The 22,414-nt window shown below is 38.5% G+C and overlaps 2 protein-coding genes across 2 annotated transcripts; both read right to left on the reverse strand.

Moving 5' to 3' along the window:
- Window positions 1-545: 545 nt before the first annotated feature.
- On the reverse strand, window positions 546-3,384 carry si:ch211-222l21.1 (prothymosin alpha). Its single transcript, XM_054617409.1, has 5 exons — window positions 3,188-3,384; window positions 2,421-2,534; window positions 1,916-1,979; window positions 1,589-1,677; window positions 546-1,448 (listed from the first exon to the last, which is right to left on the reverse strand). The coding sequence occupies exons 1-5, from the start codon at window positions 3,236-3,238 to the stop codon at window positions 1,377-1,379; spliced, it is 390 nt and encodes a 129-aa protein (XP_054473384.1). The 5' UTR covers window positions 3,239-3,384; the 3' UTR covers window positions 546-1,376.
- A 10,140-nt stretch (window positions 3,385-13,524) lies between these two features.
- Window positions 13,525-20,669, reverse strand: odad1 (outer dynein arm docking complex subunit 1). Its single transcript, XM_054617678.1, is given in 16 exon segments — window positions 13,525-13,629; window positions 13,737-13,827; window positions 13,948-14,048; window positions 14,146-14,309; window positions 15,021-15,189; window positions 15,726-15,808; window positions 16,137-16,238; window positions 16,241-16,270; window positions 18,309-18,496; window positions 18,596-18,663; window positions 18,748-18,861; window positions 19,030-19,155; window positions 19,259-19,448; window positions 19,542-19,638; window positions 19,755-19,833; window positions 20,615-20,669. Coding segments are annotated over 15 exon segments (1,695 nt in total). The 5' UTR covers window positions 19,822-19,833; window positions 20,615-20,669.
- Window positions 20,670-22,414: the final 1,745 nt, after the last annotated feature.

Here is a 22,414-nt window from a genome sequence, read left to right on the forward strand (position 1 = left end):
TGCCTACTATTTAAGCCTCCTGGACTGAATGGATGCACACCCTGCTAACGTTTCTGAGGGAACAGTAACTGTATGGATCATGCTGTTGCAGCTTGCTTGAGAAAAAAAAAAAGAAAAACACCAGTTTTTGTGTTATATGGTACCACCTAATGCTCAATATTAGCAGTGTTACTGTAAAAGCTACTTTTATTCAGGGTTCAGTTAAAAAACTAAAATGATCATTTTGCCATTTTGGACTCCTGTGTCAATTATTGTTTTGCACTGATAACCATTATGGTCCCTACCAGTTGCCGAGCCAGCTGACTGATGGAATAATGATCTGCAATCTTTAAGTACACCACACGGGGGCGCCAGGAGACAAGACTGCAATCCACTCTCAGCCCCCTTTTCCATAACCAAGTGAATTAGATTATTCCTTCCTGCATCTAAGCCAGCCATTTTCCATGTTAAGAAGAAATTGGGTCAAGTGACATCATCTACTTATAAAACCATGGTTTCAAGAAGCACAGATGATCAAGTAACATACACACAAAAAAACAATATACTTAAGTAAAAAGACAATTTATTTGTTAATCAGAATATACAAAGCAGTGGCTGAAGTAACCGAATGTCATTCTGGTTCGGAAAAAGGCAGTCTTGGACACAAAACTGGGCTACCCAGCCATAACATAAAACTCATTGAAATTGTAAGAAAAACAAAGTATAAATGGTACAAACTTGCGTGGAATGCATACAGAACAAATGACCAAAGCTTTAAGATTTAAGAGGGGTTAATTAACATTGCAAAATCCTGCCTCCATTAAACAAGGTCAAGAGATCTTATCATGGAGGCGCAAGACAGAGCCCCTTTATTCATTTGCACCATCTGTTATGTTAACAGGGCAGCCAAGCCAAGGATTAACAAGCAGCTCAACACAAGAAAAAAATGATGCCTCAACTAATAATGCTAACAACTGTCCATTAGCCCCTGCTTAAAACTTATCTTTGGTCCTTAAGTGAATCCGAGAGGTCAACATGAGCCATGGAGGAGTTGAGCAGCTGCCTGTACGTATGAATCATCTGGTCAGCACTGACATAATAGAGATTGTGCTTCGAACATACTGATATAAAACCTCAAGAAATGAAAACAAAATGATCTCATGGTGTGGCCCAATTTGTACAAGTAAAAAAAAAAGCTCATTTTAAAGACCAATAAATAACATTTCATAAAAAAAAAGGATGCAGGGCCACTATGTTTCAGGACTCCAGTGCAATGTGATAACATGGGAGCAAACAAAAAGAAATATTTCTCAAAAGGTATAGAAAGCACAAGCTCTACAACAGGATGTTGACCAGGCCGGTGGGACAGTGCTGCAAACAAGTAGAAGGACAGAGACCTAAGCCTTCACTTCTGCCTCTTTTGAATCTCCATTTTCCTCTGTCTTCTGCTTTTTTGTCTCCACCTTTTCCTATTAAAAAAACAGGGGAAAAAAATAGAAATATTATCAATTATAATCAAGCATTACCAAAGGCTGAAGTTCACCAGATTAGGCAACACATTTGAAAGCACTTGATTATAATTGTATATTTCAGCCTTGTGACAACCCACCTCCTCCTCTTCCTCCTCCTCCTCTTCCGCTGCACGCTTCACAGGCTGTGCATCAGTCTCCTCAGCAGGGGGCGCCTCCTCTGCATCTCCTGTAAGCACAGTTTGTCACTTCAGAAAAATACAAACCCTTCACTTTGAGTGTAAATAGGACAAGATTCGTGAAAAAAAAAAATAAAAAAAAAATGTGTCTTGTCAAAATAGAATTTTGATCTCAAGGCCACACAAGACGCAAATTCAAAAACAACAAAGTCAGACATGTAAAGACTTTTAAACTTGATTTTTAAAGTATTTTCCTGAAAACAGTAACACTTCTTTATATAAACATACCATCTCCATTCTTGTGTTTCTCCTCTTTCTTTTTTTCCACTTTGTCACTGTGATCAGCACCATTCTGAAGGGAGAGAGAGAGAGAGAGAGAGATGTAAGTCCAATAAAACATCAAAATTCATCAAAATTCAAGAATTGGGCTTTTATGACAAGAGTAATGTTGCATTAAAAAAAAACCAAAAAACCAAAAAAACAAAACATGAAACTCAAGCATATTTAAAATAATCCTCCTAGGGTCTTACACATACAGACCCCTGTGGGGACACTTAAACAAAACAAAAAAAAAGGCTTGTGTGTGGTGAGCTCTTACTCCCCAGAGGATTAGCCACCAAGCTAAACTAAAGACACCAATGGAGACTAGCTAACATCTGTGCCATTTCACAACCCAAACAAAGCGCTGTGTGGAGAGCAGCTGAACAGAGAGGGGAGGCGGGTGCAGCGACACCTGCATGATGAGGGGCGCTAAGACAAAAGGCCATGAGGCTGGTCCTCGTTTCCAACTCACTGTGCCATTGGCAGGTGCGTCCCCGTTGTCGGTCTTCTTCTCCTTCTCCTCCTCCTCCTCCTCCTTCTTCTTGTCCTTCTCCTTCACGTCTGCTTCTTTCTTCTCTTTCAGCTCCTACAAAATAAAAGCATGGGCTCTGGATCAATGCAAAGAGTTTATTCTGAAGTGCCGCACGGTCTTAACCCCCCCACACACACACGTCTGGTTTTAATGAGAAAGCTGGTTTGTCCTTAACTGGGATAAAAAGTCAAATTCACGCGAGACTATGTTGGAGTGAATTAGTGGTAATGTGGAGCGTTTTTCCTCCCAACCCTTAATGTAGCGTTACCGACACTGTGTCTTCCCGCCCACAGCAGCAGCAGCAGCCCCGCTTCTCTGCACAGTTTCACCGCTTTGTCTGCTCAACAAGACATGTTCAGCAAACCACATCCACATTTTTAGTTTCCACACACACAATATATTCATCTGTGCACAATGGAGATAACACATGCATCACCTCTGGGGTGAAAGGTTGTCGACAGGTTACAATTAAAAAAAGACTCATTTAGGTAATTCACATTTTTCCCCCAATTACTGTGAACTTCAAAATGAAGTAAGGCTGTCGGTACCGTTCAGCTGCTGCACACCGCCCACCACTGTGCACTTGGCACAAATAATACAACAACTTCAAAAAAAGTTCCCCCAAAATCTTTTTCACACGACGGTACATGCGTTAAATATAAAAAAAAAATTAAAAAATAAATAAAAAGAAAGGGAATGAAACGCACCTTGGCTGTAACCTCTGCAGTTGCGGTTGTGTCAACAGCTGTGTCGGCCATGGCTAATTTTTCTAAATTAATTTAGATAAATATATTACTGTTCAGAATTTTTTGTTTTATTTCTTGGCTCTTTGCCTTCGTGTGGATAGTCCAAAGGGCTCTGAGAGAGAAATGATGTCTGCCCGTCTCCGCTTTTCTCTCGAGCTCGTTGAAAATCCACTGGTGTTGGATACAGCGGGTCGATCCGGCACACGATTGGTCAATTTCTTCCACCGGAATATCTGATTGGCGGGATGCCCTGTCAATCATCCCAAGGTAACCCGCCTACTGGCTATCTCATCGCTGATTGGTCAATTGTATTAAAGCGCCGCATTAAGGTATCAGACTTCGTTTCTTCTTATTTATTTTACTACACATCACTTTGCGTTTGAATTTTGTTCCTCAAATGTTAACAATGAATGTAAGTGGCCATTTGTTCAAGTTTTGATAAACCACGAGAGTCTACTCATAGTTGAATATTGAATCGAGTAGATGGAGTGAAAAAGTTTCTAAACATATGCCCATGAGCGGCATCTTTTGTCTTAGCGCCCTTTCTCTGCAGAGATGGGGTATCAAATTACAAGCAGAAAGGATTAATGTGACGAGTTCAAAACACACTAAGGCCACTCCTCCTTTTATATTTTACACATGTAACAAAATGTGTTCTGGCTTAAAATGTGCTTACACTTTACAGCTTGAACAACCTGGTAAACTACAACACTGCAAATTTGCACATTAAACAAGCGTAATTAAGCAATTAATTATTCTACTACAAAACTCCCTAAAGACAACATAGCTGCAAAGCTTATGAGCTATACATCCACTTTACACATGTATTCAAACGCTAAAGTTGGCAGTGATTAATAGTTTGATATCAATAAACATAAATTGATCATTTTATATAATGTTTTCCTTCTGAAGAATTTGGAGAACAATAAGTTAGTGAAACTAGAGTCTGTTTAAGGCAATATTTGATAGAAAGAAAAGGAAAAACATAATGTGCCACACACTTGCTGAGAACAGGCTAAGCAATAAATTGCATTGTGATTAGTGAGTATCGGGGACAGTAACGGGGTGATGTGTGGTACAGTAAGTGTATGAAAACATTAACAGCACGCATTGAATCACTGTTATTGTCATATACCATTAAAGGTGATTTTTTTTCTCCCCTAGGGAAAGTACAAGGTGACCTTGCTATAAGCACTTATATACAGATGCAAAAAATGATAAATCACAGGATGCACCTTATGAATACAGTATGATGTGTCTTGGGGTTTTTGGTTGGAAGAGACTTGCCAGACCTGATAGATGCTTCTGAGATACGATTGTTTTTTATATATAGACAGTTTCACGTGCAACTGTTTATTTAAAGGTTGTATTTCTTCAGATATGTGTCCCCTTTCCTCTTAATTAAGAAGCATTGTCTTATTTAAACAGTGTCTGTTTTACTTCTCCTTCAGAAGTTATTTTACTTTTTAACACTGCTCTTTCTTTGCCGTCACTGCGCTCACTCATCCAACTGCTAAACCAAAGGAAGTGGCAACACACAGCACTTTGTGGGTCCTGGACTCTGTAATTTAAACCTCCACATGGTCAGTCCCTCAATTAAAAAGAAGGCATCGTTTTTTATCACAGGTAAAATCTACACATTCTTTTGACAAGATACCATGAACTCAAGTTTCAACATAATCAACGAGAACAACCTTATTTGCCACGCCTGTTATTGTTTTCCACCCACACACAGCTATCATAAAACTTTTACCTGCAGTTATCAGATCGTTGTCAGAGCAACAGAGTAATTTCCACTTGCATGAATCTAGTTTACAAAACATATTTGGGTGTGTCCCAGATTATATGAATTTTAAATATATCTAGACAGCCTTACAACTGTTTGTGTCCTTAATTTGCCCCAACAAACTCATGGAGGATATCTTGACACAAGTATGTTTTCAGTCTCTAATTTCAGGGCCTGATCCTAAACCGCCTCACTTATTCTCTATGCCAGTATTCAAGCTACTTCAAGCTTTTGAAGAAGCCTCCAGGCCTCATTTAGTCATTCACCTCACATTCAGCTGACATATTATCATAAAGACTGTAATTACAGAGATCAAAGTGTTGTGTGTCAGTGTGCCATCTGGTTACTTTGAGATTTATTTTATGCCTATTATAAGAATGTTTTTTTTACTTATTCTATTGTTCAAACATTACTATAAGGACATGTAAAAAAATGTTTATTTTAATACAAAATCTTGACATGAATATGAATATAAATGAACGATTATCATCTTAAATGGTCATGTACATACATAGATACATATACACGAAATTTCCCTTCTGCTAAGAAGCGCCCAGGGAGCAACTTGGGGTATATACTATATATTATGTGAAAGATATATATATATATATATATATATATATATATATATATATATATATATATATATCTCATCACAAACAACACACAAAAGAAAACAACACTGACACAGCCATTTAAGGCATTATGTCACTGCACTTAAAGGCAAGGACTCCTCTGGGCCTTGCTTAAAGTGTATTACCCTTTTATTTGGGAAACGAAGACCATGTGGAGACTACAGAGCATTGAAGCAGACATCCACAATGTTATGGTCTTCAGTAGATCCTCGGGAGGAACAGAGGAGCAGACTCAAAGCAGCAGAAGGCATTACTCACTCTTTTTCTGTAACTGGAAAATGGGAGCAATCAGAGGGGGAGTGTTTGTGAGATCATTTCCTGTCCCTTTTTTTCTTATTTGCCTACCTCAACATGTTTCCATGTAACACCAATCTGTAGCAAAACAAAAAAGTCCATCTATGGGCAGCCTATTTCACTCCGCAGGTAAAGAAGTGAACCAAACTGTTGCAGCAAGTAGGGCGGTCAAGGAAAAGCTGAAAAAGAGATTCTATTTATGTGGTGATTTTTGCAAACTTCTCATTTCCCAACAGCTGGAGTGTTTACCACACTTTCCACAAGTAGGAACAGGAAAACGTTTTAGATGCTTTTGAAAGTTATGGAAACACAGAAAGCAATACTGTATGAAAGAAAAGCCTCTTTGTGTTTGCAATAACATTAAATTAAACAGTAAATTAAGTGTTTTGCATCAGTTCCCATAGCTTCGGGAAACATTTCTTAAACTGGATATAGGATGGGAAGTGCAGCACCTTAATTTCTTCAGGATAAAGGACTGACCTGACTTGTGGAATGTCAGTGCTCAGAGGTAAAGGAGGCCCATCAGAGAGCGGAGGTCGGGATTAGGCGGGGGAAGGGTCCCAATAATTGGTTGAATTGGTGGGGGGCAAACTGAGCTCTTTTGTCTTGAACAGCGGGGTCCTGCATGGTCCGTCTGGCTTTCTCTGGCTTCCAGAACAGGACAACATGAAGTTGACTTCTCAGTGGCACGCTTCAGTCGAATGCATAGTGAGGGAAGAAAGTTATTGATCTATAATTAACACAATTAAGTACAGCCATTGTGGACCATAATGACAACATGTACACTAGTAGTGCTGCCACAAGACCCCCAGACGCTCATGGAGTTTCTAAAGTGACTTCATGGCCAAGAGTCACATGTATAATATAATTTATGTAAACTAATGCAGTTATGCAAGGTGTATATTGAATTAAACAATGGCATTTTAATGAATATTGTTGTTGTTTAATATCCCATTAAATATTATTTGACATGATACAAATAATTGTTGGAACAATAAAAGTGCATCAGTATCACTCAATAACAACACAAACACCAAACAAAGAAAACATAATAAAACAACAACAATAAAATAAATAAATAAGTACATTAATACTGTATATGAAATTAAACAACTTTTTTACATTGCAAGGGTCCAACAAATTTCCCCTGAAAACTAAATAATTAACCCAAAAATTCATTGAAAAATCTATTTATTATTTTGGAGCCATAGAAGATTCAACTGATAAAGGGAAGAGAAAAAACGGTATAAAAGTAAGCAATAATAAGTGCAGGACTACATTAAATGTATGTGAAAAAAAGAAATGTTTCAACAAAATAGCTAAATTAAAAACAAACGGCTAGTAAGAATAGAACAAAATAAATTTAGATGCAGAATGAAAAAGTTATGAAGAACACACATAATGTAAACAGAAGCTCCTCGGAGGCAGACTGCCAAGAGATCCTAAAATCCTGCGGTTTTCTATTTGGGGTTGTTGTAGTTGTCTCTTCAGTGTTGCACGGATTAGTCTGTAGGTTCTTTGAGGATTTAGAAAATGCCAGAGCTAGTGTTTCCCAATATCAAAGTCTATTGGTCTCCGTACACACGGATTTAAAACACTTATAGTTTGTCACTATCTCAACCCAGTTCAAAAGGATGTGCGTTGTCTCCTTTCCTGTTTCCAGGATATCATGGCGCAGCAAAAAGTCTGGAGATGAACTCCGCTGGCTCTGGCTCCATTTTTTAAGCACAGCAGCCAACGGCTCCTGGGTGTAAAGTAATCGGGGGGGAGTAACACCTCCCAAACTGAGGCTAAGAATTCTCTCCATAAGATAAAGATGTCTTTTCCCATCCAAGGGAGGGGAAAGCAACTACCATATGGAGAGGAGTTCAGATATTGCAGGGTCTCATTATTAACAAATGTGAGTAGAACTCTAAAGTGCATCAGCTGCAGTAGCCATTGTAAGCTACTGGACCATTAAGCATGCTTTTTGGCTGTCCATCTTTATTTTGTCTCTGACCTAAAAGTAATGACCAAGAATAACAATGAGAATACATGCAGCTGAAATCTTGGGGGAAAAAAATCAAACTACAGACTGGATGGAGGCCTCCCTCTGAAGGACTGGAAAAGGATCCCAGAACAGACTCAGGACATTACATTGGGGACTACATCTCCCAGCTAGCTTGTGAGCGTTTGGTGGAGGTGTTGGAAGGAACTGCTGTGGAAAAGGTCACTTGGGTGACTCTACTCACTGTGTTGCCACAGCTAGGTTGACTCAGAGAAGCTGCTGGAAAATGAATAAATGGATTGATGGATGAAGAGATGTGTAAATGTATTATGTACTCAAGTTACAGAAGTCAAGATACTGCATGTATTTTGTACATTGTATGAACAAAACAAAGGTTTAAATGTCAAATAATTTATTTAAATTCAACAGACGTTGAAATGTGCACAGATTTATACTGTGTTTGTATTTATTATTACAACAGAGCAATAGCAAATGTCATATTGCATATTTCAGTCCTGCCATCTGATTGCAGTGCAACATATCATGTGTCAGAAAGCACTCATCCCACTTAACTGGAAAACTATACATAATACCAATAGAGCACATGCATACTACATTTCTCTTTAAAACAAAAACAAGATTCATATTTTATATTGAAATCTTAAGCTGAATTTGTGAATCATCAGGGATCATTTAAGTCTTATTTTATTTTTCTTAAATTTCAAATTACAATGTCTTTCATAGATCTTGCATATCCCAAGCTTTTTGTGGTGACTTTGGTTTATTCAAGTAAGATATCCTGATTATTTTATGCCAGAACCTGAAAAAATACTACTGTTTGTGATTGCTCTAAAAATTTCCAACATTCTGTACTGAGGAATCAGAAATTGAACATACATGAATTATTCAACAACTTATTGCATTTACATAAGCCCATTTTCTAACATTGCCTCACAGTATATTAAGCTGGATGCATAACTGAACAAACAAAGTAACAAAAATAGGAACACAGGTGTCACTTATCAGATGGATATAATTGAAAAATGTCTGTATTGTTATAGTGTTATAATTACTGAGCACACATAAAAATGTCTTTTAGGTTTCATAAACTTAATAAAGAAATACATGCTTGTAAGAGTAGCTACAGTTTTCCCTCCTCACTGTTGAAGTTCAGCTGCACTACCTTATTTATTTCACCTCCTACAGCTCCACCCGTGTAACTGCTTTGCCAGTGAAGTGGAAATTTCCAGTAATTCCTTCTGCTTTGCAAGAAATGCTCCTCCCCCTTCCAGTTTCCCGCCTTTCAGTCTACCTGCTCCTTCCTGCTGCAAACACCAAGACCTCACGGCCCTCTGCTGCTGAGCCGTGTGTGGCCCAGCTGATTTTACTTTGTACAATGGAAAAACCTACTATTTCTCCCATAGACAAAATATAACATCTGTTTATGATTATGGCATTATCATTTATGTATAAATGTATGTTATTTGCACCAAATTATTGTCCTTAAACTGAACATGTTAAAGATTAGAGCTTTAAGATCTATTTCATGTGGATGCCAGTCAGATTAGTACATGTGTAATTTGCAATGATCTTTCTGAGATAGATGCAAAAATGTTTCTTTGTTTACTAATCTGAAACTACATCTAGTTGTCCTCAGAATTACTACAAAAAACGGGAAGCTATAAGTGTAAGTATTACACTCACTCTTGAATGATGAAGGGTTGGATTGGGATCACAGAACAGATGGGAGATTTGCATTTCTATTTCTCTTCCTGATCTGATATTCTGCTGTCTGGTTGGTTTCAGAGATGCTCTTCAACTGTCATATCAAGAATCAGGAAATGTAACGAGTGTTTAAGAGCTCACAAAGAAGGCCCCGGCTTAGTGCAGGCTTTTGAAAACAAGGTGATGTCTGTTATCGTGTTTACAGCCTCAGAGGTCCAGGCTCTCTACGCTACATCTGTGGTTTTATAACTTCCTCTTATTTCAAGACCACAACATAACGTGTACACACAAGGGGCCCTGATGCTTGCTGGTGAATTATTTTAGATATACTACAAATAAAGCCACGAGACAGCTGCAGTGGAGAAGTTTGAGTGTGTTGATGGCATGAGGCACACTGACCTTAGACCCATTGTGAAGCACCAACAAAGAGCCATCTGCACAGCAACCAAAGCTGAGATGAGGGACTCGCACACAGGGGGATCTAGGAGGGGGAGGGACACTGGAACCTGGGGAGTGTAAAAATAAAATAAAAAAATCAGTGATTAAGAAACATTTGAATGGGTATTGATCAGCTGGATGCTGTCTAAAAACATCAAAGCAGTCAGTGCTGAATATCTCATAGGGTTTGTAAAAAAAGAAAACAGGAAGCTGTACAACGTATCAGCCCAGAGTGTATGGATCGCTCCACTGCTGGTAAAGTGGAAGACAAGAGCTGCTGGCCTAATCACTCAAGAGCACATTTCCTGCCTCCTGCATGATGAGATGAAGTCAACTGAAGCCGTTCAAGGCTAATATTTAACCCAAACCTTGATCTCATACACGGCGGATATCTCATTCCTTCTGCCGGCAGAAACACACAGGCTTTGTCTCTGCAGTGCCCTGACTGGTAATAATATCTTTATGAGGGCTAATATTTTGGGATGTGACGAGATTTTATAGTGCAACCAATATTTTTTTTCTTTAGAGTGGAATTTTGCATTTCAAAATGGTGAAAACAAAGACAAAATGGTGGCAGGGACATCTGTAAAAATCAAAAAATGTTTCACAGGTAAGACATGAGAGTCAGGATTGCTTAGCAACAGCAGTAAAAGATTCTTGCAGCCTGTGTGGTAACAGAAACTGATCCTGCTGCCACCCAGTGGTGCTCTGTCAGTACAAGCTAGGAATGAACTGGCACTGAACACGATCAAAGGCTCACTTCTCTAAAATATGTGTGCAGCCAAATGAAATAGCCACAGTTACCTGCAAGGTGTAAACCCCGTAATTGAAGAAGGACTTGATAGTGGAAAAAAAGTGATATCCTTGTTCCTTCCTCAACACTGTTCGAAAATATGTTCAATCATTTGATTGGCCGGAAAATGCACCAGCTCTCATGTTGCTTAGCAACATTCATGGAAGGGCTGATTGTGGGTGGGAGGGTGTGAGAGTTGGGAAGCAGAGGGGGAGGGGGTGGAGGTTCGGGGGTGGGGGGGGTGGAGTTTGTCTAGAGGAGGGAACATTGAGGGTGCAGCAGACAGACTGGCTGGGGAAATACCTGGCAAAATTCCCAAATAAACAAACCAGAGAGAGAGAGAGAGAGAGAGAGGAGGGCAGAGCGGGAGACAGAGGACTTGGGTACTTTCTGGGTCCGGATAACAATCATGTTTGAGATAAACGGAACAAGGCATTTTATAAGTGCTAACACAGTCTGTTCCTAAAGCAGAACAAGACTAGAGATAGGAAGTTGAGAGCGTTACACTGAAAACTTTGCCTGTAGTGAGATGAAAGTTGACAAGAACTTTACATTCCATAATAAGCTGCTATAGTGGCTTGAGACAAATGTGTTCCAGCATTAGTTTTTGGAGAGATTGAGTGGAATTGTGAGTAACAGTATGGTCATAAAAAGACATGGGAGGCTGCAGTTGATAATGTGTAACAGTTTGATGAGGAACAGATGAACAGGCCGCGGACAAGCGTGTAGTTTCTTGATGAGTGTTGAGAAACGCTACCTGTTCTTGCATGTTTTTGTTGCTGTGGTTTGGTGTGTAGGTGTTTCCAAGGAATGGCTAATTATTTCTTTTTGATCAGGACAAGTTGGACTTAACACAACAATCTCAACAGCCTGCAGTTAATATAAAAAAAGAATGAAAAGGACTACAATTACAAAAGATTACAAGGTGCGAAGCAGAAGGTGCACTAGAAAAACGAGGAAAGTGTTAGGCTAAAGAAAGAGAAAAGGTGGAAAATGTGCTTATATGGAGAGGGAGGGGTAAATAAAGCTGCTGCTGCTGGTAGGTACAGCCAGCAGAAGGAGGCGGGCCTTGGAAATGGCTGATGCAGGCGGTCTCTACAGGCATGAGGACTCTTTTGTCAGGAGTAGGAAATGAGGTTTCTGTTGTGATTAAAAGGAAGGTTTCTATGGCAATGCAGAGGGCCGTGTGCACAGAGCGTTTGCTGGGAGTGGAGGGGGCTAAGTGAGAGTAGAATTTCAAAGAAAGCAGCCTCCTCCATCTCATCTCCCACCATCGCCACCCGTCTGCCTTTCCACAGCGCTCTTTTATCTCCGATAATCTGTTTTCACAGCCACACAGTTCAGACTGCAAGGAGGATTATCCTGAGCAAACCAAGTCATTGGTCAATCAGTCATAAATGTTTGCACAGTAACAGTTTCACTTCCCAAAATCGCTGCCGTCGAGACAGGAAAAAAACCTTCAACAGATTAGCTAATTAAAGCCACATATCTCAAGTTAAATAATTATCATATTAACCTATGTGTCTCTTTCTTGTTTGGACAGGCACACTTGTCAAATCTTTCTTTCCTTGAACAGCCCATGATGAATAAAAAAAAACTATGATGGCATCAGGATGACCTTTAATGCTAAAAATAGCAACACCCTTTGTTAATTGTTTCACAGTTAAAAAAATATGTTCCTTAAAATAAGTCCCCCTCTCACGATGTTCTCATTTAGACAGAGGAAACTGATCTCTGCAGCAGTGACTGCCATCTTTTCCCCACCACAGGCGAGCACCAGGATGTTTGGATAAGATGAAATTTGAAACTCATGCAGATCAAAGCGAAGTTTCTTTTGCACATTATAGGCCACACTGGCTGAAAAAAAGATAGACGCTCCTGATATTACTGGTACACAGGAAGATAATATGGCAAGCCTACAGTACAAATAGGTAGCTGACTGAGCATGAAGAAAGGGTCAAGGTTAATGATTGTGGTGTAAATAAACATATAATGAATTTAATAGGAAGGTAACAGTCATTTAAATAATGACACTGATTTGATCACATAAATCTGAATAAATGAGCGTGATTCAGCAAAATACATCTGAGAAAAATCAGCATTATTCCAGCAACAAAAATGTGTGTTACAGTGAAAGCTCCTCATGTCCTTTACGGAAACACAGACTCAAGGTCTCAGCATGCCAATTAGAATTACAAAAGGTTCTGCTGCCCCCAACCTTTCCGTTTGAGCATAGCAGCAACTATCATGTAATGAAACGTTGCCAGTGCGGGAGGGTTGTACTGCAACCAGATTGCATAGTCAAAGCCAGATGGCAAGTCCCACATCAAAAAGGACAGCTGGTTACCAGAATCTGAAAAGGCATCTTTATAGCTCCAAACCTAATTAGTTCCAACAAAACAAATCACACCAACATGCAGGCATTGCACAGGCCATGCCAATAATTCATCATAAAAGGGGACATACATAACATAATTAAGCTTTAAATGTCTACATGTGCAAGCTGCAACATTTCAAAATGGCCAATCAGGCTGGTTCCATCAGCGACCATGGTCATTGATCTACATAATATTAAACAATGAAAGCAGGCCCTTCAGATGCAGATGACGAGGATCCTATTTTAAACATCAGCTCAATGGGTCAGATTAGTGCGTCCTCCAGTGAGCGTTGTTTGCCATCAAACTGCTGGCTGATCTTTGAGGCTTTGGTTGCTGCCTGCCGGGCTGAACTCTCTTTATGCAGAACCTGTGAATCAGATCCAGAAGAATGAACAGAGTACCTGTTAAATGTATCATGATGTAAAGCGTAAACAATCACTTAAGTGCAGGATTGGCACTTTGCATTGCACTAACCCCTTCTAGTATTCGTTGGCGAAGTTCCCCCTGTGAAAGCGGTCGTTCTTCCTCATCAGTGACAGGAGACTCTTCTGCGTCATATTCCACACTGGGGGGTTCAAACCAACACAGATACACTCATCAAGCTGATGTTTGAGGTGTTTAAATGTATCTGTAGGTTTACTTGTTATAAACACATGAGTTTTAAATAAACTGATAACAGTCAGACCTGTTGATTGTAGGGATGCTAACGCTCTGCTGAAGCAGTTCTGGATTTTGACCCAAAAGATATTTGGCCAGGTCTTTTGGATTGTAGTCTTTTTCTAGATCCTGTAAGAGTCAAAAATTCAGAGAACACATTACATTACATGGAAGAAAAAACGGGAATGTTTCTAAGTAAAGACAGAACCACAGGTTGACGGGTTACTTTAGAATTGAGGAAAGCTTGTATGGTGAGCAGCTCGTTGGTCTTCTGTTCCACCAGACCCAGGTAGGACATGATGTTGTTCTCACTGATCCCAGTAGAGGAGCTCAGCATATCCTCTATCACTGAGCGGTCGCACTCCATTTTAGAGAAGATGCTGTTCACACCTGTGAGATGGGAAAGACCAGAGTCAGGAGTACCTGGAACTGTCTGTGTTTTCTTGTGTGATAAAAATATATACATATATCTGTAATTGCTTGATCATTTTAAGGAACATAACCTGGAAAAATAATATGATACTTATTTTAAGGAAAATAGGTTTTGCTAGAAATAACTGGTCAAATCAACCCAATGTAAATATTCAGTGATTATCAATTTACTATTGGATATTAGTTTTGGATATTGTGTGGAACTGCATGCTTGCCTGTAGACAAATTCTAAATCTTTGCATGTTCATCCGACCTGCTAAACACTGACTAAAAGCCTCCAGGTTACGCTGATTATTTATTGGAATCATTATTTGATTATGATTATTTCCCTTATAATTACCAATTATAAAACGACGAATGATGAAATTACAACCAGCAGAATAAATTGTTGCCAAACTAATGCTGGGCATTATGGGCCAAATAGAACATCATAATATTTTTTAATTAATAATTAGATATCAATATTGCAATGATAATGTAGTGTTGACTATTGGTGTATTCACAAAATATTTATGACAATGAGATTTTGGATAAAATCATCAGTAATGTGGAAAAAATGACTCACTTTTAAAACCAGGAAAAGACGTTTGTGCGATATTAGGATATCAAAATGTAATACATCTTGTCTCATTTCACAATATTGACATAAGTCCAAGCTGTATGTCAAACCTGTTTTGATCTGGTCCAGGATTTGGCTTATGATGCTGGCTTGGTTTTCATAGTCCTCAGCTTTAGACTCGCTTTCCTTTTGCTGCTCATCAATGTCTCTCAGCAGAGAGCAATGATCCTCCTCCTGTTGCAAACCTGCAACTCGGAACTGCTGTATCTCTGCTTGTGTCTGCAAATTCACACATTCACACATAGACATTCAAATATATAGATAATTGGTGTGAACCAACAACACTGAATACCACATGCTCCCTTTCACTTGCTCTAACTGCAGTCAAAAATTTACCGTTTTCATTTAAATAGCAAGAACTTGCTAGAATTAGTACTGCTCAATTGTTGCAATGAGTAGGAGTAAAGGTACATTACATTACAGTCATTTAGCAGACGCTTTTATCCAAAGCGACTTACAATCAATAGTATATTACATATCATTCACCCATTCACACACTGATGACACACACCATGCAAGGTGCCACCATCAGACTCTAACTAACATTCATGCAACATCCAGTCCACACCGATGGCAAGCCTTCGGGAGCAACTTGGGGTTAAGTATCTTGCCCAAGGACACATCGACTGCTGAAGCCGGGTATCGAACCACCTACCTTCTGATTGGAGAACTACCTTGCTCTCCACTACGCCATAGCCACCCCATAGGTACATTTTGTGAAGCTAAAAAAGAGTAGATGGAGAAAACAAACTCACCTTGCTGATTTGATCCCTCAGTGCCTCAGCCTCATTGTTTTGCTCATTAACAAAGTTGAAGAGAGCAAAGTTCTGGTCTTCAACTACACAGCGAAACAGCAATACAACAGAGAGACACATTTAAATATCTTCATCTGAAACTGATTATTATCAAAGGGGGACCTAAAATTGATTTAGTGGAAGGTAAAGAAATGTAAACAAAATTCAAAAAAATCCTATATAATCTTTTATCAAAGTAAAGAGATGTAATTATGTTGTCATTGTTTATGAATCAACAATAACTATGCAAATATTATACATTTTCGTAACTCGAATAATGAAGACAAGCTCCAGAGCCAAAACGACCGTAAGAAGTGTTGTCTTTCTGAATGCATGAGTCTGAACCAGTCAGCCTGGGTTGGTAGGACTTACCCTGGATGAACCTGGTCACCAGCATGTCCAGGTCGTCCTCCCCTGTCACTGAGTGGATCCTCTCGAACACCTCCTCTAAAGCGTCCAGCGACTCTTCCCCGAGTCCATCCTCCTCTGCTCCTTCATCTCTGACACTTGGACAAAAAAGCACCTTCATATCAGTATCATCAGAGCTGTATAACAGCCACGATCAGCAAAACCATCATCATCATCTATTACTGCTTTGAATGATTTTAACTCTGACGTTTTTCTTATTCCTATAATCCTCCTTTAACAAGCCTAAATTAACAATGTAAGGTAAATTACTGTATTTTGCCCCTAAAATCAATATAGAACAACATTGCTGAGGGTAACAGGAAAATATTGCTAACATTATTGGGAATGCAAAAATAAGCATAACCTGTTTTTCAATAACAGTTATGGTTATTGTATAATTACACTGGGTCTCCAACTTACACAAAGTCTCAAGTCATTGTGTGTGTGACTTGAGTAACTTGTTGAAATCCCCATTTCTGGCTACTAGTGGCTGAAACAAGTTAACACACTCTGGGAAAAGTGTAGTGTTTGGTTCTATTACAGTTGTGATGACTCCTCTCCTTTATTTAGTTTGCTGCCTGATTCCCCTGTCAGGGCTCTCTCTGCAGGTGATTGTTAGAGCAACTGAGAATACCTGAGGGCTCTTTAAGGCAGCTCTGACTGACCATCCACTCTGCTGCAGCTTCGTTTCTCTCCTTTTTGGCTTTGTTATGTTGCTTTAGTTTCTTGTTTAGCTTTAATGCACCTTTTCAACACCCGCACCCACATCTTCCACTCATGCACGCCACACGCGTCAGACTTTACTGATATCCACGCCCCATATTTCAAATACTTAAGTTAACCCTTTAATTTGGTGTAGAGTGCTTTAATTTGTTAGATAAACCCTATTTTGTTAGCTGTTCATATGGCGTGTCTGTCTTTGTTATTTCCACTTGGGCCAGGTCATAGCACAGTGTGCAAGGACTCGCTGGCAGGACAGACTATACTGTTTCCCTCTTCTTTGTCTCAAGGCAACAGGAACCTTTGCACAGTTTCTTTCTTCAGTTTTTTTTTTTTACTGATTTTTATTATTTTCATTTGTGGTAATATAACCTTAACTCTGGCTGCTGTCTGATTGTTTCTGCTATAAAATCCTAAATAATTGTTGGCTACTGTGTCAACTGTAAGTTGTTATTAACGTTGTATTGCCTACTATTTGCATTGAGCAGGCACTGCTGGTGGTAATGTAGTTATATTCTTATATTCTTATTTTGTCCTGACTGAAAGGAAACACAAAGCTATCATTAAAAACAAACAAACATTACTGATACATCTGAGGACATACTGATTTTTAGCAAACCATCCTTATTTTTGTGAGCATAAACTGAACAAAGCAATGCTATGGTGTTTGCCAGAATACAGTTTGGCACAGACAGGGAATGACGAATAGATGTTGATGAATCAAACAAAAAGTTCCTCTACATTGTTACATTGATATATATCTGTAGTGTCCAGGGTTCAACACTAAGGTTTTTTTTTCACATGCCCAGTTGAGCAAGTGGGTCAGAAATCTACTTTTTTAATTTTTATTAACTTACCCCTATACAAATTGTTTTATTTATTAGCGGTTATATAGCAAATACTGAATTTAATTGTCATGTTTAATCTGTCTTCAAATAAATCAGAACAAAGACAAAGTATGTCATCGATGTGAAGAGTGAGTGAGTAAGTGAGTGAGCTTAACTGTGAAAAACGAAGTGCTAGATTTAGGAGCCCAAGAATAGGGCGATCCTGATTGTTGAGCCCTGCTGTTGTTGTTTAACCATCATAACACAGAATCCCTGAAAAACCTTCTCAATGTTGCTACATCAGGCCTTTGAATCGTTTCAAAAATCTTACTTCTTGGACCTTACATTTGTATTACATGTAGACCACATTGGATTCTTCTCTCTAGCTTGAGCTTGTTCTATTTATTTTATGAGACTGTTGCCGGGGCATTCATAAAGCACAAGCTAATAACTGCTCAGACTCCCCACTGAATAAACACTGAATAATCACTGCCAGCGTGATTATGGTCGCTAACACTACTTCCATTAGCATAATTATGAATATTGTCAAAACTGCAATATGAGCTACAACACAGTGGCTGTTTCTTACGTTGTCTGTCTCCCATCTCATGGCCCTCATCCTGCCCGCTCCTCTCGCTGCACTTTATGGTCATGAACTCTTTCAGGCTGCACTCATGTGCAATAACCCTCTCCAGCTCCTTCATCTCAGCGTTGTACTGGGCGAGGTCCTTCACTGCCTTCTCCCTCATCATGGTCATCTTGGACTGAGCCTCCACCCTGAGGTAGAAAGGTTGATAAATAATCCCAAAACCAAGATGATGACGTGCATATCATTTTGATTCTTAAATATTATAACACAACCATCTAAAATCTGACCTGGCATCGTATGCAGCAGTGGACAGGTTGACAATTTCCCCAATTTTCCTGCGGACATCGTAAAGTTCCTAAAACACACAAAAAAGAACAACGAGGTGTTGAAAACCAGTCTACAAACATGTCTTTAAATCAAGTGTGGTGTGACCTCTGACCTTGTCCAGCTTGTTGTGTAGTTGCTGGAAACGGATGCGCTCAATATGAAGTGTCTGCAACTCCTCTCTCAGGTGGCTGTTTTTGGTCAGCTGCTCATTGAAGCGAGTCGAGGACTGGAGAGGACATAGAACAGTAACAAACTTAAAACAATGTAAGTATATGTGAAGATATTCTATGCACTGTGAAAACAGACATTAAGGACATTAATATGATTTCATAATATGGTAATATTTGGAGATACGTTTTTGGGGTATTTTGTGATAATGACTTTAACAACTCACTCGGTCCAGTTTGTATTCCAAAGTGCTTATGGCCTTCTGAGTCTGCCGTATCTCAGACATTTGTGTATCTCCAGAACTGACCTTCCCTTTTCTCAACTCTGCCAGCTTCAACTCCATGTTTGTAATCTGCTTACATTACAGACACATGTCATAAACTGTGGTTTGTGACCAAAAATATCAGTCAACATGAAATGTATAGTATCATATATAGTGAGTGGACTTAATTCACCTCCTTCTCCAGCTCTTTTTGACACTGCTTCTCTTTCCACAGCTCCTCCTCCAACATGTCTCTCTGCTCCAGCAGAGCACGAAGACTCTGGGTGTCCTCACTGTCCTGCTGTTGGCGTGACAAGCTTTTACATGCACCAAGGTTTCTATGCAGTTCCTCCTGCTCCTTCAGCAGCTTCTCTATCTCCTGCCTTCATCCACCACACATATACAACCAATCAGGTGAATTAAAAAACCCACACATACACGGTTTACAATGTGATGTAGGTGTAGTGCTTATTCACTGTTGTTTGCGGATCTGCTCCCGGGCCTGAATGTTGTAGGCCTGCCGATCTCCTTCCATGATCCTGAACTGTCTCTGCAGCTTAGCTATCTCTGATTCTGCTTTAAAAAAAACAATATGCATATTATAACCGTTTTAACCATGCAACTTGCAAAATATTATTACTAAGAGAGCATCTACATCTACTAGTTGATAGCAACATAACCAACATTACCTGTACCATCAATATCCATCTCACTGCTGTCAGAGCGGGCACTAGTGGCCAATCTTCCACGTGGCATGGTGACACTGGGCTTTACCAGGTGAAAATAAAAAGTAAAATGACGTTGTTCGCAGAAAATATTGTACTTTCACTTGTGGAAATGTCATTGTCCTCTGAACATTAAGTTTTATCCAACCTAATCTCATATTTAGCTTACAAACCTCAACCTCACCTGAATATAAGACTAAATGAGTTAGAATGTTTCATTTCAGTGAGTGTCTTGAAGCAGCATTTGATTAACATTGATCTTGTCAGCATATTGCATCACTAGAGTAAGACTTAAGATTGGAGGGGAAATTGAAATAGTTCTTCCCCCTTACATTGTTTTTGAAGTTGTATGTTATGTAAGGAATGCTACATAGACATATTTGTCTTGTTGTCTTACCCATTTACTTAAAACATCCATTTGAAAATGCAGACATTCTATTTGATTATTGCATACTTTGTGTTATAGGTTTACGTTGAATGAGACACATTTATCTTCACTAACCATTAGTGTGCACTGCTGCATGTTCCTATCTTTACAGCATATATCAATCATACCTTGATATTAAAATCTAGGTTTAAGATCATCTAACTAGCAGAATAGCAAATCATAGGCATCACATTCATTTATAAGATGAACAGGTCGTCAAATCTAGGGTATCCACAACACACATTAATAACATAGCTAGCTAAACCAAACAAATTTGCCATGATTCTTCCTAGCTGTTATGGAAAACTTGAAATACTTATCTTGGTAATAGTTATCTAACATATGAAAGGTGTGTAAAAGGTGGCTGCTGTTAGGGACAAATAAGAATTTATCTCACCAGTTTAATGTTTAAAAAGTAAAAACCCCAGTGGCAACTCCCAGGACACACAGCAGGCTCACAGCAGCCTGAGTTGTTAGCAACCGTTGCTAAGTGCCCTGGGACCGGAAGTCCCTAATGGCCAGGTTTAGTAAAGAAGTCCGAGTCTGCCAGCAGCACAAACAAACAACCTGATAGGAGAAGGGTCTGTGAGCATTCTAATGGATTGTTAAATTTTTTTTTGTTGTTTCCTTTAAAAAAAAAAAGACCGGAGCAAAACAGGTTAGAAAAGTAACTTCAAAAGTATTCAAAATAAAAGTCAAGACAATTGAATGACCATATGCAAGACATTCTTATATTAAGTCTTTGCTGCAACCACACAACAGGGTAACGTTTGAAGAATATCAATAAATATTAATAAATAAATAAACCTAGGCCGACGTGAGTATGTTAGCACCAGTGGTTGATTACAGGTGGTGTAATATTTTATATTTTTCCATTTATATTTTTTATAAATATCCAGTTTTGGATTAATGAGTGCATTGTTTGTCAGGATTTATTCTATGTATCCTCAGCCACTGCTGTCAGGATCCGTGCTGTGTGGAGACTCAGTAAAAGAGCTTTGCAGATTTCATGTTTTTTGAGGTTTGAACTGTATTTGTTTATGGGCTCTGGCGCGGTCATGTATGTAGTATCTTTCCTTCTACTTTGTCTCGTACGCTCACTGCCAAATGATCAAACAGTCTGCTAACACTCTAATGCTCCACTGCTCTCGTTAAGATGATAACTAGCTTCACAGCTATTTCTTGTTTGTGTATTCAATTACAAAGCATTCAAACCCAAGAAAATGCATTTTTGTCAGACTATGAAAATAGATATAATTTTTTTTTTTATCTTGTTACAGTTTATTTTTTACACATTTAGTTGTTGCCTTGACAACAAATGCTCTGCCTGGGATCCGAGTTAAAATGTACAGTGAATTAATGCCAAATAGTTTTAACATTAACCCCATATTGAGTAAAAAAAAAAAGTCACAATATCATCAATTCGGCAACCCCATTATTGGCTCCAAGCCTCCAACTTGACCAGCCACATTGAAATACTCTTTAATTGTTGAGACAATACAGAAGTAAAATATAAGTCACATATTAATGACAGCATTTGTTTTTTGAACTTAAGTACATTTAGATAGTAACAATAAAAAAAATATATTAAAAAAACCTGAAGACATCTTCACCACTGATGGGTTCATATATATATATATATATATATACATATATATATATATATATATATATATATATATATATATATATATATATATACATATATATACATATATACTTATTTCTAAGTTTATATTGCCTGAAGACATCTTCACCACTGATGGGTTCATATATATATATACATACATATATATATACATATATATATATATGTATATATATATATATATATATATATATATATATACATATATACATATACGTATATACTTATTTCTAAGTTTATATTGCATAAACATAGAAATGTTAGCAATGTTAACAAGAAATGTTGGCCTTTTATTATTATGGAACACTACAAAATGCACATTTGAGTTGTTAACAAGAAATGTTGGCCTTTTATTATTATGGAACACTACAAAATGCATGTTTTTCACAAAATCATATTCCTATTACATTATAGGAGCCTAAATGTGGGCCTAAACTAGCTTTCAAAACTCACAAACATTCTTTGTTAACATATAAAGCATGCAAATGTACAATTTAGAAGACATATGACTGGTACAGATACTTTCTTTGAGTTTTTAGGTATAAAACT

This window comes from Anoplopoma fimbria, chromosome 17 (assembly GCF_027596085.1).
Source record: "Anoplopoma fimbria isolate UVic2021 breed Golden Eagle Sablefish chromosome 17, Afim_UVic_2022, whole genome shotgun sequence".
Lineage (NCBI taxonomy): Eukaryota > Metazoa > Chordata > Actinopteri > Perciformes > Anoplopomatidae > Anoplopoma > Anoplopoma fimbria.